The sequence below is a fragment of the Octopus bimaculoides genome, chromosome 3 (assembly GCF_046866305.1).
Source record: "Octopus bimaculoides isolate indiv1 chromosome 3, ASM4686630v1, whole genome shotgun sequence".
NCBI classification, from domain to species: Eukaryota; Metazoa; Mollusca; class Cephalopoda; order Octopoda; family Octopodidae; genus Octopus; species Octopus bimaculoides.
Window position 1 is genome coordinate 45132908 of NC_142930.1, and position 18447 is coordinate 45151354.

The 18447-nt window shown below is 36.9% G+C and overlaps 1 protein-coding gene across 1 annotated transcript in view; it reads right to left on the reverse strand.

Annotated features, from left to right (window-relative positions):
* LOC106880340 (uncharacterized) overlaps positions 1–18447 on the reverse strand; it is a 76209-nt gene that overhangs the window by 19261 nt on the left and 38501 nt on the right. The window contains exon 2 of the mRNA XM_014930221.3: positions 2454–2718. Coding sequence (XP_014785707.1) covers positions 2454–2718 — 265 coding nt within the window. The remainder of the gene's footprint in view (positions 1–2453; positions 2719–18447) is intronic.

An 18447-nucleotide genomic window follows, 5' to 3' on the forward strand; every position in this document is an offset into this window, starting at 1 on the left:
TTAAGAAGAGAGGGATTAGATGTCTTTTCTGCAGTCCATTGCAATTAAACACTCACACACACATACACACACACACACACACACACACACACACAGGGGTTGGACAAAATAATGGTAACACCTGCCATTATAGCATCATAATGTTGCCAAGCGTTTAGAGTGGAGTAAAAACCTACAGAATTGGACCCTAGAGCAGTGGAAGAATGTTATTTTCTCAGAGAAGTCATCCTTTACCTTATTTCTGACCACCAGCTGAGTATACATGTGGAGACAGCCAAAAGAAGCATCTGACCCAGACTGCCTTCTTCCAACTTTTAAACATGGAGGAGGATCTGTGATGATTGGAGTGGGGGCTATATCTTGGAAATCCACCGGCCCAATGGTTTTCCTTCACGGCAGAATTAATAGTCAAGACTATTTAAGCATTTTATCTGATCAAATTCATCCTATGGTTGCAGAACTGTTTCCAGAGGGAAACGCAATCTTTCAGGATAATAATTCACCAATTCACACAGCCAAAGTTGTTAACAAATGGCACAAGGAACATTCTAGTGAAGTTGAACACCTTATCTGGCCACCACAGTCCCCAGATCTCAATATTATTGAACATTTATGGTGCATTTTAGAAAAACAGGTAAGGAGTCGATATCCTGATCACAAGAACTGGAGACTGTTTTAGCTGAAGAATGGACAAAATTTCCTTTGGAAACAAATCAAACTTTGTACAAGTTCATACTTCATAGAATTCAAGCTGTGATTACTGCCAAAGGCAGTACTACTCCAAAATAAAATAAATTTGTTCGAAATTTTAAGGTGTTTCCATTATTTTGTCCAACCCCTGTATATACATACATACATATACATACATATGTACATGCATACATGTGTTTACTATACACCACTTAAACTCGGGATTACCTGTGTGTATGTTTGTAAATGTGTGTGTGTATGTTTGTAAATGTGTGTGTGTATGTGTGTGTGTGCATGTGTGTGTGAGACGTCCTATAACTGTTTGTCTCTACTTTTATAGTCTTTTCTGTTATTGTCACATATTGGGAAATTTTAAAATTACGTTAAAATTTTAAAATTTGGTATGTTGAGATAATTTTCCACATTAAATTTGATTTTGCTATTTATTTGTTCCAGAAAAATTGCAGAAAAATGTTACTGAGCATTGTTTACATTATTTACATTTGGTGGATATTTGTCCTTATCTTGTTTGTTGTTAACACGTTTCAGCTGATATACCCTCCAACCTTCATCGGGTGTCTTGAGGAAATTTTGAACCTGGGTTATTATTATTATTATTATTATTATTATTATTATTATTATTATTATTATCATTATTATTATTATTATTATTATTATTATTATTCAGGTTACTGCCTGGAATCGAACTTGGAATCTTGGGGTTAGTAGCCTGTGCTCTTAACCACTATGCCAGATGCCTGTAGGCATACCTTAGGAATGAGAACCCAGGTTCGAAATTTCCCCAAGACACTTGATGAAGGCTGGAGGGTATATGAGCCAAAACATTGTGTTAACAACAAACAAGATGAGTGCAAATATCCATCGAATGTAAATAATGTAAATAATGTACATAATTCCTCATCTCTTAAATATAGAAATGTGACTAAGGCTGAAAGTTTAATCAATTTTACCTAAGCTGGCATTTTCTACATGATAACTGTCTATCACAAAATGGAAACAAAACCATTGCAAAGAGGAATTTTTATTAAACAAACGAAAGGAAAGCATTACAATGACCAAAGTCATAAGAACTTCCTATGTTTTTATAAGTTTTGATAAGTTTCAATTAATGAAGTTATGTGAGACGGTCAAATAAATATGTAAATAATTTAAAAAGGGAAAAGAATCCTCAACGAAGATTTTTGCGAAGAATTGCACAAATCTGTCCTGATCAAGAGGCCTATGTGTCAGGGAAGACATGGTTTGACATAGAATAAACAAAAATTTATATGGCCTTCTATTGTAAAAGTTACCCAGCAACGATAGGCTAATGATGATGATGATGAGTTTGAATCCAGTTCAAAACTATGTATGTATCCATGAGTAAGACATTACATAATCGGAGATCAAACCCATCAAAACAGTGTAGATGCAAATATTGTTTTGTAGCACAAGTAGAAGCTCACCACACATTCAGGGAAAAGGGTATTGTTGATTACATCAATGCAGTACTTGACTTGTATTTTACTTTGTTGAAGGGGTGAAAGGGAAAACTGACCTTGGTCATATATATATATATATATATATATATATATATATATGAACTTCGAATGTAAAGGCATGTGTGTGCAAATATTAAAGTATAGTTTTCATCTCAAAATATGTAGTAAATAGTACCAAAAATTATAATCACAAAATTTGTTCCTAAAACTTAACAAAATATATCAGTTTCATATTTTGTTATATCTAAAGCAGATGCTTACCTTCTTGTAGAAATGGAAATCCTAAAATCTCTGTATGGACGCTAATATTTTGATAAGCTTGGTACATTCCAAGGCACATAACTGGTATCCAGATGACAGGTACTAACCACCAAGGGGCCATTGAGAAAAATTCACAAAAATCTGAGTGAAATAGCCTAATGTGATGTTCCTCTGGTTGGTGTACCCAGTCAAAGTATTTGTCACCCAACTGATCGACTTGCTCTAGCATGGGCTTGTCCCAGTCAACCAAGGCAGTGTTCTGAATCTAAAAGAAAATAGGTTTAACATTAATTAGATAACAACATTAAATAATCATTATCAGAAATTATTTTTATTTAGATTTTAGAAAAACTAGCAATGGATGTCAGAATTGGTGGAGAATCAGACAAAATAACTTGAAGTATTTAGTTGCATCCTTTTACTTTCTGAGTTCAGGCCCTAATGAAGTTGACTTTGCCTTCCATCCTTATGGGGTGGATAAAATCAAGTACCAGTCATGTATGGAGGTTAATTTAGTTAACTATACCACTTCCTAAACATTGCTAGCATTCTGCTAACATTGGGAGTCATTGGTTAAAAAAGTGGAGTAGAGTTTATAGACCTTATAAACTTGCTGACACTGTTGAAGTTTAGCATTAAATGAACATTAACACAGAAATGATGTGAAAGGTAAGCCACAAGTTGAGCTGAGCATTAACCCTTTCCTGGATCCATTTTCAGCAAAATATATTTTCATGTTTGTGACCAGGAAACTTATGCTTCTTGGACACTAACCATGTAGAGATTCCTTCATTGACTCATGTCAATATGTATCATCTATGGAAATAGCAGCATAGCAGCAATACTTCCTTGTAGACTTTTTAATATCACATTATCAATTTTTATCATTTGATTTTATGCCAACTTTGACCTTCATCTCTATAGAACAGACATTTTCATGAGTGTGCCATGAAATATATATGCATCACATACAGTCAACAGTAATGTGACATATGGAAGGAATCAAACGCTGTCAGGATATTTGAAAACTTGATGTTTTGAAACACCGCTGCACCAGTGCATGAGTATTCCTTAGCAGCAAAGTGCAATGTGTGCACCCATCCCAGTTTAAAGATAATTTTAAGACCTGTTTTTTTATGTAATGAAACACTGTATCATAATTTATTTAGTGTCTCATTTGATGTACCATCAAATTGAAAAAGGGCTGAAATCATTTCTCCACTGTATACCAGTAATACACTTGGGAAAACAATGTATGAACTCTAAAAATGCGTTTTGAAAGTGGAAGGACATATTGATTAACAAAGATACACATGCTTGAGATAAAGATGGAATGGTTCCTTAAAATAATAGGTGTATAAAACATAGTTTTAAAAAATGGAGATTAGGAAGTTAATAATTGTTTATTATTAACAACAAATTGGTCATCTTCACTTCTTATGGCTGTTTCAATTAATACTCAATAATTTAATTACGGATTTGTACATTAAATTTACATTTATGTGACATGAGTATAATTTCATCAGAGGGAAAAATATGTACCTTTGGATGTTAAATGTGGGCTTATTAATTCATTTTAGCAGACTCTGCTAGAATGAATTGATAAGCCCATATATAACATCCAAAGGTACATCTTTTTTGTTTTGGCTACTATGTTGATATCATCTACATAACGAGAGCACATGGTTAGGGTTATGGAGTTCTCTGCTAATTTCACTTTGAGTCCCCTATCCCACCATACCATAAATAGGTTATCCACATCGCCAGCGATACTAATACTGATGGCTGCACCTTCCACTTGTTATTAAATTTAAATATGTGGCCCTTGAGTGTGATCTTGGTATTCACCCCCACCGCATGTGTGACCATCTTTAAAAGAAAACTGTATAAAGGGCAGGGATACAAACAACATAGGAAGCAAACCCGCATATACAGACAAACACACATATGGTAACTTCACAGACCGCCACAACAATATCAACAACACGACTAACAGCAATGGTAACAACAACAACATCTACCACAATGGCAGCAGCATGAGCAGACACACAAACACAGTGAGTTACAAGAATGGTGCATAAAGTCGGGCTTAAGGGCAGCAGCAGCAGCAACAGGGTAGGGGATGGGGCTGAGGAGAGGGTCACAGTGCTACTAAGAACAATGGTGCAAACACACACACACAAACATAGATGCATGTGCATATAAGGATATACATCATAGAAGAACAGAATGGAATAAGCAGAGCAAGAGCACACATGAAGATGGAAGGTGTTACTGAGGAGGTCACAGATGTGTGACAAAAGATTTCCAGGCAGTGGACATGAGTTAGAATAAGAACAGTAATAAATGAGTGAAGAATGAATATATAGTGCATGTGTTTATTTGGCAAAACAAAATAAAAATGACCATCCCGAAATACAACAATATCTGTTTCAACACATGTCTTCACATCAGGAATTTTGCAATATATCTATATATATATACATCTATATATATACATATATACATATACATCAATACAGAAACATCTATACATATACATCTATATATATACATCTATATATACACATATATACATTCATATATATGTACACGTATATACATGCATACATATATATATATACACACATATATATATAAATACATATATATATATACATAAATATATATATATACATATATATATATACATAAATATATATATATATATATATATATATATATATATATATATATATATACATATATAAACATAATTTACTGCTGGAATACAGTATTGATGAAGGAAATTGAGTATCAATCATAATCCAGAAACGCGTCTACTGTTAAGCGTCGGAATGGTTAGTTTTTCATTGTTTTTTTCTTCTTGTTTTTGCCTTTGTGAGTTACAAGTGATGCTATCTGTGGGATTCTCAGCTTTTTTAGCTGCTATTTCTGAACTTCGGTATATGGTGAAGCAAATATTTGCTGATCCCTTAATTATGTTTATAAATAAATATATAAAATAAATATATATGAGCTTTTAAATAAGTTCTCCACCAATAATGGTGCTTTCATACCGATGGGCTTGGTAAAAATTATTAATTGTTAATTGATTTATTAATTAATAAATTGATAATCCTTTACCCTTTTAATTTGTAATAATTATATACATATATATATATATATATATATATATATATATATATATATATATATATACATACACACACACACACACACATATATATATATATACACGTATATACATATATACACATACATATATATATACATACATATATACATATATACATACATATATACATATATATACATATATATACATATAGATCTATATATATATATGCATCTATACACATGCACATATGCATCTATACATATATATCTCTGGATATACATATACATATATACTATACATACATATATATTCATGCATATATATGAACACATATATACATACATACATATATATGTACGCATATACATATATTTACGCACATATAAAAAAAATGAATAAATGCGCCCTTTTAAAGCCTTTTAAAGCCTATGTAATAAATATATATATATATATATATATATATATATACATGATAAATAAATATATATATATATATGCATGTATATATAAAATAAGATAATAGTTTCACTATGTTTATATTATATACATAGTGAAAGTATTAAAACTGAAACTATTATCTCACATTGCAGTAGAGATGTTATCATTTCACTTTTGGTACATAATACCAAAACGGTGTAAGAGATTACTCTGGGCTCACATTAAGTAAGAAGTTGAAATTTTTTTTTGTCCATGATACTCCATGGATTCTAAGTAGTGCATGTATAAAATTTGAATGGAATCAGTTTGGTAGTTCTTGAGTTTTTGTGATGCATACATACATACGCACATACATACATACATACATAGACATACAGACCGACAGACATACATTCTCTGTTTTATATATATAGATTTATATAAATTAATAATTTATACACTCATACATATACATGCATATATCATCATCATCATCGTTTAACGTCCGCTTTCCATGCTAGCATGGGTTGGACGATTTGACTGAGGACTGGTGAAACCGGATGGCAACACCAGGCTCCAGTCTAATTTGGCAGAGTTTCTACAGCTGGATGCCCTTCCTAACGCCAACCACTCAGAGAGTGTAGTGGGTGCTTTTACGTGTCACCCGCACGAAAACGGCCACGCTCGAAATGGTGTCTTTTATGTGCCACCCGCACAAGCCAGTCCAGGGGCACTGGCAACGATCTCGCTCGAAAATCCTACGGGAGCCAGTCAGGCGGTACTGGCAACGGCCACGCTCAAAATGGTGCATCTCATGTGCCACCCGCACAAGAACCAGTCCAGGGGCACTGGCAACGATCTTACTTGGCTTGCCGGGTCTTCTCACGCACAGCACATTTCCAAAGGTCTCGGTCAGTAGTCATCGCCTCGGTGAGGCCCAATGTACGAAGGTCTTGCCTCACCACCTCACCCCAGGTCTTCCTGGGCCTACCTCTTCCACGGGTTCCCTCAACTGTTAGGGTGTGGCACTTTTTGACGCAGCTATCCTCATCCATTCTCACCACATGTCCATACCAGCGCAATCGTCTCTCTTGCACGCGACAACTGATGCTTCTAATGTTCAGCTTTTCTCTCAAGATACTTACACTCTGACGGGTATTCACATTGACATTACACATCCAACGGAGCATACTGGCTTCATTCCTTGCGAGCTTACGTATGTCCTCAGCAGTTACAGCCCATGTTTCACTGCCATGTAGCATGGCTGTTCGTACGCATGCGTCATACAGTCTGCCTTTTACTCTGAGTGAGAGTCCCTTTGTCGCCAGCAGGGGTAAGAGCTCTCTAAACTTTGCCCAGGCTATTCTTATTCTAGCAGCTACACTTTCAGCGCACCCACCCCCACTACTAACTTGGTCGCCCAGATAGCGGAAGCTATCGACTACCTCTAGTTTTTCACCCTGGAATGAGATAGAAGTTGTTTCCTGTTTGTTTACAGTGTTTATTGCACCTGAACATCTGCCACAAACAAAAACTAACTTGCTAGTTAACTGCCTTTGATGTTGCTGCACCTCTTATGTGTCCATAGCTTGCACCGTGTACATCTTATAGAGTTACTACTTACTCCTTTTCTACATACTGAGCAGGGCCATCTACCTGAAGGGGTTTGTGTTTTATCTACCTTCCTACTTATTAGGATTTTGGTTTTAGCTAGGTTGACTCTAAGGCCCTTCAATTCTAGACCTTGCTTCCACACCTGAAACTTCTCCTCTAGTTCTGATAGTGACTCCGCAATTAGGGCAAGGTCATCAGCATAGAGGAGCTCCCAGGGGCAACCTGTCTTGAACTCCTCTGTGATTGCCTGGAGGACTATGATAAATAAGAGGGGGCTGAGGACGGAACCTTGGTGGACCCCTACCTCTACCCGGAATTCATTGCTGTACTCATTTCCAACCCTCACCTTACTGGCAGCATCTCTGTACATGGCTCGCACAGCTCTCACTAACCATTCTTCTATCCCAAGTTTCCTCATTGACCACCAGATAAGGGATCGGGGGACCCTGTCAAAGGCTTTCTCCATGTCAACGAAAGCCAGGTACAGAGGTTTATCCTTAGCTAGGTATTTCTCCTGCAACTGTCTCACTAGAAATAAGGCATCAGTAGTGCTTTTACCTGGCACGAACCCAAACTGCATCTCATCTAAATTGATTCGCTCCCTAATTAGTTGGGCTATGACCCTCTCTGTAACTTTCATAACCTGATCTAACAGCTTGATGCCTCTGTAATTATTTGTATCTAAAGCGTCACCTTTACCTTTGTAGCAGTTGACTATGATGCTGCTACACCAGTCATTGGGTATGACTCCTTCGTGTATCACCTGGTTCGTAATACGGGTGACTAGGCTATAGTCAACACTGCCAGATATTTTGAGCATCTCTGCAGTGATTCCTGATGGGCCGGGGGCTTTCCCGGTCTTCATACTCTTAATTGCTTTATCTACCCTGGTACTATCAACTCGGATAGCTGGTCCCTCTATTGGGTCGACATACGGCAGGCTCTCTTTCTCCCATTCATTCTCTTTATTAAGCAATCTATCGTAGTGGCATCTCCAGACCTCTTTCTTTGCATCCTCATTTAATGCAAGCGTACCATCATCCATGCGAACACATTTCTCTCCTACAACATCACTATTCTCTCTCCTACACTGTCTTGCAACACGAAATACCTCGAGTCTTTGGTCCTCACGGCGCAGAACATTGGCAAATCTTTCCTTATCTGCTTCCCCTCTGGCTAAATAAACCTGTCGCCTAGCCTCCCTTCTGGCACATTGGTACAATTCCCTGCTACCACCGTTCTTCCAGTCCTTCCAAGCCTGTTTCTTTTGTCTAATAGCCCTGTCTACCTCCTTGTTCCACCACCACGTTACTATGGGTCGGGAGGGGACCTTACACCACCCACAAATCGGGACGGTGGCTTTCAACAGGTTGTCCCGCAGAAATCTCCAATTGTCTTCCACGTTGTATGATGCTATATCCCCTTCTATTTCGTTAAATGCTTCAAGTAACTTGTCTCTAAGTCTCTGTCCGTTTGCAGGGTCTTAAAGCTTCCACACCCTTCTCCTCCAAGCCTGTCTAATTCTGGGCACCCATTTTGCCTTGATCCCAAAGTCGCTAACTACTAATCTATGTTGTGGGGTACATTCTTCGCCAGGGTAGGTTTTGGCATTTATAAGCCGCCCTCTTTCCCTATTTCTGGCGAGGATGTAGTCGATTTGGCTATATATATTTATATATACATATACATATACATATATACATATATATACACATATATACATATATATACACACTTATATACATATGCACACACATCCATATGTGTGTGTGTATACACTTGTATGTATGCAAAGACACACACACACACACACACACACACACACACACTCACACACAGATAAAGTTTGAAAATAAGATGAGATGATAATGGCCGGATGCCTTTGATGGTAGGCCTGCTTGACCAGGATTAACTTGGTGGTAAACAGCAACCTTTTATAAGTTTTAACAAAAGTACAACCATTACTAACATGATAGAATTAATGTGCAAGATAGTGGACTAGTTAAATAGGCATTAAAATGAAAGCAAAATGATTGTGATAACTAGGCAGCATAGTCAGAAAGCATTAATCAATACAACAGGTGATTTATGAATTAATTTTCATCAGTTACATTTCAAATTACATTTCATGGAATTACTTTAGTATCTGATGAGAACAACAATATCTTCAAAGTAACTTTTCCAATTTATTGAATAATCTCTTGTCATAATCTGTAAACAAGAATTAAATGTTTGAATGAGACAAAAGTTGCTTTGAATAGAGACGAGAGACAACATTAGATATTAGTTATTATGGCTGTGGCTAATCACAATACAAAAGATATGTATAACCTGTTCACTGGATAAGGTTAATGGGTTTTTTAAAGATTTATGTGAATCGGCTGAGAGATTTGATACATACACATTATTAGGTTCTTTCACTAACATCAAGTTAGAGGAAAAGGAAGAGGGGGAAGAACTGAAGAAGAAATTATAGAAGGAAGAGGAAGTGTGCAAATAAGAGAGAGAAGAGGAAGGAAGTGGAAGGAGAAGTAGGATTTGAAAGAGTGGTAAGCGGAAAAGAAAGAGATGGAAGTAGAGGAGAAAGAGGAAGAAATCCATCGATCTTATAGATTATTTGTTCATTCTTGCTATAGTTTGTAGATTAGAATAAGTGATGTAGATTACAGTGGTTAATGATGGAGCTTAGTAGCTGGAAGGAAGACATTGACTGCAGAAGAAGGATTAGTTAAAATTTATAGAGTATAATACAGGAAAGACAATGTTGTTGCTATTCAATCCCAGGTCAACTACTGATTGAGCAGACTTATTATCAAAGACAGTTCAGCAATAGCCATTCTGTCTTCAGATATGTGATGTCTAAGACAACAATATCAAAATTATTGTTACTTTCTTTAATGCAGTATGGTGTAAAGTGAACAATATTTGGTTACTATTTCCAGTGAGTTAGTTTACCACATAGATGCTCCATCAGGACTCTCACCTTAGCATTTGTTGATTTAAAGAAGACTTGATATCATGACCTACAGTCTGGTATTTTCTAAGAGAACTAGGTATAGATGAAGGGCTTGTGAGAGTGGTGAAATCCATGGACAGAGATAGTCAGTAAAGTGAGAGCTGTCAATAACTTCAGTGAGGAATTTAGTGTGTAGTTCAATTTTTAAATAATTTGTTCTTTTAACAGTAAGTGCAGAAAACTTAGAAAAGAAATTCCAAATGTTGGAGTTAAAGCCAAAATCAAGGGTTCACAAAGTAAACTTAGCAAAGACAAAAGTTTTACTTAGTAGAAAAGAAGCTAGGGTCTTGCTACCATTAAGGCAATGGTGATGCTCAATATGCTCATTACACAGAAAATAGAAGGTAGAAATTCCATATGATGTACTCAATGTGATCTATGAGTGCAAAAGAGGTGTAGTGGAATCAAAGGCAAGCTATATGGTGGAACCAAAGGAAGGCTAATGAATAGTAACTTTGTGGGAGATGCACAGCATTATATATACATAATGTGATGTCTAGGACAACAATATCTAAATATTGTTTCTTTCTTTAAAGCAATATTGTGTAATTTGAATGATATTTGGCTGCTATTTCCAGTGGGTTAGGTTACCAGATAGATGCTCCATCAGGACTCTCACTTTAGCATTTGTTGATTTGTTGAATCTGCTATAATGAATCCATTAACACATATAAAACATCCAAGGGTATATTTTTTTTCCCTCTGAAGATATTATGATCAGGTCATATAAATTTAACATTTACTTAATGTTTACTGGGTATTAATTGAAACAGCTGTAAGGGATGATGATTAATTTACTGTTAATAATAATCAATTATAATTAATAATTTTACCAAGTAGTTCAGTATGTTACAATAACCTTTATCGGTAAACCTTATACAAAAATTTTATAATTATAAGCATATTTATAATTATGGTTCAGCAAATTGCTTCACCACATACTGAAATTTAGAAATAGCAGTTAAAAACTATTCCTCTACCATAAGATATCTCCCAGACAGCAATACTCCCAATTCTCGTAGGCAAAAAGAAAAAAAATAGCATATCCACCCAGCTACTACACTGAAGAAAGAAATAAGTGAGTAAAAATAAAAATTTTACATCACTTTAATCCAGAAACAAGTATGTGGTTGATCAAAGCCGGATGGATTCGTTATTTTTTCTCTTTGCCTACATGAATTGGTATGTGCTGAAGCAATTTGCTGAACCCTAATTATAATTATGCTTATAATTATAAAATTTATATATATATATATATATATATATATATATATATATATATATATATATACCTACACACACACACACACACACACACACACACACACTCATACACATTTTTATATTCATATATCTGTTAATTCATCAGAAGTGATAAATTACAGGACTCAATACAAATGCAGAGTATTCCTTAATGTATTATGAATGAAAGTCTCTCGCTTCCAGTACTCAGAGTTACTTATTTCTGATCATCAGCTGGTAAACCAAGCCTAGTTTTCTTTTCAAATATCCACTGTCTGAATATTTTTTGGAATACAAAGATGGGCTGAAAGATTCATAGGCTGACTATGAAGGAATGATGCTAGAGCTGTGAAATCTTGGATGCATTAATTTCAGTTCTTATTAATAACAGCATTGTTTCCTTTCAGGTAAACTGACATCTGACTCTTCAAAGAAGACTTCAAATGTAACTGGTAGTGGCTCCTCTTGAAAATGGACAAAATTTGGCATCATCGTGTTATCAAGTATCTGTAAATAAATGGCTTAGCTCTCAAGGACATTCATGCTAACATAGCAAAAGAGAGCAGCTGAGTTTAGAAGAGAGTCTTAAAAATGACCCAAGGTTTCGACATCCTGCAACTGCCACCACTAATGAAAATATTGGCCATGTTCACTACATGGTGATGGATGACAGGCATTTGACTATAAATTAAACAGCTAAAACCAAAATCCTAATAAACAGGAAGGTAGATAAAACACAAATCCCTTCAGGTAGATGGCCCTGCTCAGTATGTAGAAAAGGAGTAGGTAGTAACTCTATAAGATGTACCCAGTGCAAGCTATGGACACATAAGAGGTGCAGCAATATCAAAGGCAGGTTAACTAGGAAGTTAGTTTTTGTATGTGGCAGATGTTCAGGTGCAATAAACACTGTAAACAAACAGGAAACAACTTCTGTCTCATTCCAGGGAGAAAAACTAGAGGTAGTTGATAGCTTCCGCTATCTGGGTGACCAAGTTAGTAGTGGGGGTGGGTGCGCTGAAAGTGTAGCTGCTAGAATAAGAATAGCCTGGGCAAAGTTCAGAGAGCTCTTACCTCTGCTGGTGACAATATGATGCATGTGTACGAACAGCCATGCTACATGGCAGTGAAACATGCGCTGTGACTGCTGAGGACATGCATAAGCTCGCAAGGAATGAAGCCAGTATGCTCCGATGGATGTGTAATGTCAGTGTGCATACCCGACAGAGTGTAAGTATCTTGAGAGAAAAGCTGAACATAAGAAGCATCAGTTGTGGTGTGCAAGAGAGGCAATTGTGCTGGTATGGACATGTGGTGAGAATGGACGAGGATAGCTGCGTGAAAAAGTGCCACACCCTAACAGTTGAGGGAACCCATGGAAGAGGTAGGACCAGGAAGACCTGGGATGAGGTGGTGAGGCAAGACCTTCGAACATTGGGCCTCACCGAGGCAATGACTTCTGACCAAGACCTTTGGAAATGTACTGTGCGTGAGAAGATCTGGCAAGCCAAGTGAGACCAAAATCCAAGGCCTCTGCCAGGGGTGTAGCCAGCCCACTTATGCATACCTTTCCTACATTGGACACTAAACTCCGCTTGTGAAGACTTGCTGAGGCATGTGAAATTGAACTAAATTCGACGACTGGCACCTGTGCCAACGTCGTCTCCTTCATTGGACACGAAACTCAGCTTGCAAAGACTTATTGGGGCAAGCGAAAGCGAAATCAGGATAGCACCTGTGCCCAGCGTCGCCTTTCTGGCACTTGTGCCTGTGACATGTGTAAGGATTTTCAAGCGAGATCATTGCCAGTGCCCCTGGACTGGCTCTTGTGCGGGTGGCACATAAAATACACCAGTTTGAGTGTGGCCGTTGCCAGTACCGCCTGACTGGCCTTCGTAGGATTTCTGAGCGAGATCATTGCCAGTGCCCCTGGACTGACTCTTGTGTGGGTGGCACATAAAATACACCAGTTTGAGCGTGGCCGTTGCCAGTACCTGACTGGCCTTCGTGCGGGTGACACGTAAAAGCACTCACTACACACTCTGAGTGGTTGGCGTTAGGAAGGGCATCCAGCTGTAGAAACATTGCCAGAATCAGATTGGAGCCTGGTGCTGCCATCTGGTTTCACCAGTCCTCAGTCAAATTGTCCAACCCATGCTAGCATGGAAAGTGGACGTTAAACGATGATGATAATGATGATGAATGCTATTAGCATATCCTGTGAGAAAGATGAGAATATTCTACACGATGAACTTGGCATGACAAAGGTTTCTACTCGGTGGATGACATGTCATCTGACACTTAGTCAAAAGCACCTCAGGTTGATCACATCACAAGAAAATCTGACATTGTTTGAGGCAGATCCAGTTGGATTCCCTGAATGTTTCCTAATCCAGGATGAGTGTTGGCTTCAGTTTTTTTGGTGATGCAAAAGGCATTGTGTTTATTGACTATCTTCAAAGTGGCCACATCAATGGAGAGTACAATGTCAAATTGTTGAGGCAGTTACGAAAGGCTATCAAGACCAAACGCCCAAGCAAACTGACAAAAAGGGACTTGTTTCATCAAAGCAATTCTCCAGCACACAAGCCCTTCATTTCAATGGTTGCTGTGGCTTTGAACTGATTGATCAGCCTCCCTATTCTCTGGATTTGGCCCCATATGACAATCATTTGTCCCCTAATATAAAAAGCAAATGGCTGGGAACTATTATTGCAGTGATGGTGAGATCATATCAGCTGTTGCTTCTAGCTTTTTTTATTTTGAAGTCTTCTTTGAACAGTCAGATGTCAATTTACCCAGAAAGAAAAATGCAGTTATCAATAGCTGCAACATTCCACAGCTTTAGCATCACTCCTTCATAGTCAGCCCACCGTTGTATGAAATGAAAACTGGAAGAAAATGCTTTATATTCTTTTGCTTAAAAATCTTTGTGAATGACACATGCAAAAATGGCTACTTCAAGCTCATACTTTTGATTTCATTTCAGTTCTTGTCATCAAGTACGTTTGTATCATAAAGTATATATGTACATACATATGTACTTCATGACATACATACATACATATTTATAAATAAGTAAAACAAGCTTGCCCACAGTTTCCATCTACCAAATTCACTTACAATGCATTTGTGACTCAGGGTTATAGTAGAAGACACTTGACCAAGGTGCCATACAGTGGCACCAAAGTCAAAACCATGTGGCTGTTAAGCGAGCTTCTTAACCACACAGCCAATTTCTTTCAGAAAACATCCTTTTAGATATTAATATAATTTTCCATTGTTAACAATGTATTTATTTTAACTAATTGAAAAAGAAAAAAATAAACTGAAAATTGGTAATTGCAACCACAATTCTGGAAATGATCCATATTAGCATGCAATATAGGCAGAGATAGTCATGATGCTATTTATAAAATATAGCGCTTGGTGTCTGAGCATTTCTGCAAACGAAGAACTTTCGGGTGTTTATAACAGTTGCATTCTTTGAATGATATGTATTGCCAGTTCTGACACAATGAACATGCTTCAGGTAATTGTCAGAATTTCTTCCCAAATATTCCCATAAATGTGATGTTATTCCATATTATGTAAGTTATTTAGGGAGACAGAAGAGAATGGTTAACCATTGCTAATTATATATCAAAGACAAACTGTAACAGAAACCTAGTGGATGGGGATGTCAGCCTCATCATAACCTACACCACTGGCACTGCTTCCACCATCACCACTACTACCACCACTACTACCACCACACAAAGCTCCTACAAGGTAACAAGAGAGCTGCTTAGTGGCAGCTCAAGTGTGTGGCATCTTGGGCCAGCATCTGCTATAACGCTGGGCTGACCAACACCATCTGAGTGAATATGGTAGACAAAAACTGAAAAAAAGGCTTATATCCTATATATAGGGTAGCCCAAAAGTCACAAAGGTGTTAATTCATTTATGCTGTTTTAAATTTACGATAACTTAACACCGCATGCAGTATGCATGTATATATGTGTGTGTGTGTGTGTATGTATAATGTATATGTATTTATAGATAGATAGATAGATAGATAGATAAAACTTACTTGGAAGAGGATCGTGGTGTTCAATCATATAATAATATAAATAATATATATATATATATATATCATCATCATCATCATCGTCGTTTAACATCTGCTTTCCATGCTAGCATGCGTTGGACGATTTGACTGAGGACTGGTGAAACCAGATGGCTACACCAGGCTCCAATCTGATTTGGCAGAGTTTCTACAGCTGGATGCCCTTCCTAACGCCAACCACTCAGAGAGTGTAGTGGGTGCTTTTTACGTGCCACCAGGGGATACTGGCAACGGCCACGCTCAAAATGGTGTATTTTATATGCCACCCGCACATTGCAAGATTTTTGATGTGAAATCGTGTGTTAAAACAGATGTTGTTGTACTTGACTATAAAACAAACTATAAAGCTGGCTACAAAACTGACTATATATATATATATATATATATATATATATATGCATATGTGGGCATCATGAAACATGTACAGCAAAAAATACAAAGTACGAGTACATGGAATATGAGCTATTCCCTCGAACAACAAAAGACACAAATGGAAAACAAGATAAACAACACAAAAAACGACCCTTCATCAGCTGTTGGCTGCTTTTCCACTCTCGCATTTCAAGCTTCGTATTTTTTGTTGTACACATTTCATGACATCCTGTGCCCACATATGCATATATATATATATATATATATATATATGTATAGATGTAGGTATGTTCATATACGTATGTATATATGCATATATATATATGCATATATATATATATATATATATATATATATATATATATATATATATATACATATCATTTATATCATCATCATCATCATCATCGTTTAATGTCCGCTTTCTATGCTGGCATGGGTTGGATGGTTTGACTGAGTACTAGTGAGCCAGATGGCTGCACCAGGCTCCAATCTGATCTGGCAGAGTTTCTACAGCTGGATGCCCTTCTTAACGCCAACCACTCCGAGAATGTAGTCGGTGCTTTTACGTGCCACCAGCACGAGGGCGAGTCAAGGGGTACTGGCAATGACCATGCTCAAATGGTGTTTTCCACGTACCACCGGTACAAGTGCCAGTAAGGCGACGCTGGTAACGATCATGCTGTATGTATGTGTATATGTATGTATGTATGTATGTATGTGCACACATGTGCATGTGTGTGTGTGTGTGTGTGTTTGTCCCCTGCCACTGCTTGACAACCAATATTAGTGTTTACATCCCTCTAACTTAGTGGTTCAGCAAAAGAGACTGATAGAATAAATACCAGACTTTAAAGAAATATACTGGAGTTGATTCCTTTCAGTAAAAATTCAAGGAAGAGCCCTAGCATGGAAGCAGTCTGATGACTGAAACAAAGAAAAAGATAAAAAAAAAAGGCATCAATTTATTTGTGTATGTATATCTGCCCATGTATGCATTCTCCAAATATATATATACATGTGAACGTGTGTGTGTGTGTGTGTGTGTGTGTGTGTGTGTGTGTGCGTTTATTTATTTATTTATTTATGGAATGTTCTATGTTGTGAATCTGGCAGGAATCTGATACATCTGGTATACTGATGCTGTGGGTCACCTCTAAAAAAAAAAACACAACTTGAATATCTCACCCTCACATTTATTGCATTTATTGCAATTATATTGTATTAAGAACAAGCCCATTTGCCAACACCACAACAGTGCACTGGCTGCATTTGTTACACTAATGAACCACTTTGCAAAGTGCTGACTGATACTTTAACCCTTTTGTTACTGTATTTATTTTGAGATGCTCTGTGTTTCTTTTAATTAATTTTAAATATAAAAAGAATTTAGTAAAATAACTTAGTTATCATTAAGTGTTAGGAACATAAATTGTGACTAATGTTTGGTGGAAGATTTTAATTCAAAACTTATGAAAACAAGACATTTGTACTACAGACCCAGAGGCAGTTTCAGCTGGGTTGGTATCAAAAAGGTTAATCCAATGATTGGTTATACTCAGTGTTAGAGAAGACCTGCCAATCCAAGCAAGCATGTCAAAGAGAATGCTAAAATGTGGGATAATGATGCTCATCCTTTTCTACTCAACATTTCATATCCATTGTACCATGTTGCCAATATAACAATGCATAGTACTAGATTTCTCACTGTTCTGCTCCCATATCCTTATCACTCAACTCTTCCTTCTCTTTTTCTCTCATTCTTTCTTCCATCACAATATCATGTGGTGTGAATAAAGGAATCTTTCTCTTCATCAATATACATTTGTCAGTCAATAACCCCTTTTTCCCAAGCTTTCTTATGGATGACATACTGCATTCTTCTCTTTACCATCAGACCCCTTCTATCACTATTCATCAATCACTCGTCCTCTTACCACCAAACACATAGTTGCCAAAACTGCCTTTCTTCCAGCAACCCCTAACATTACTGTTTCTCTTCAATTACTTCATGCATTACACTCTCTTCTATTACTCTCCCCCTTACCACCTTCTCACTCTAATAACTTTGTTCCTTTATTATACTGCTACTTCTCTCATCACC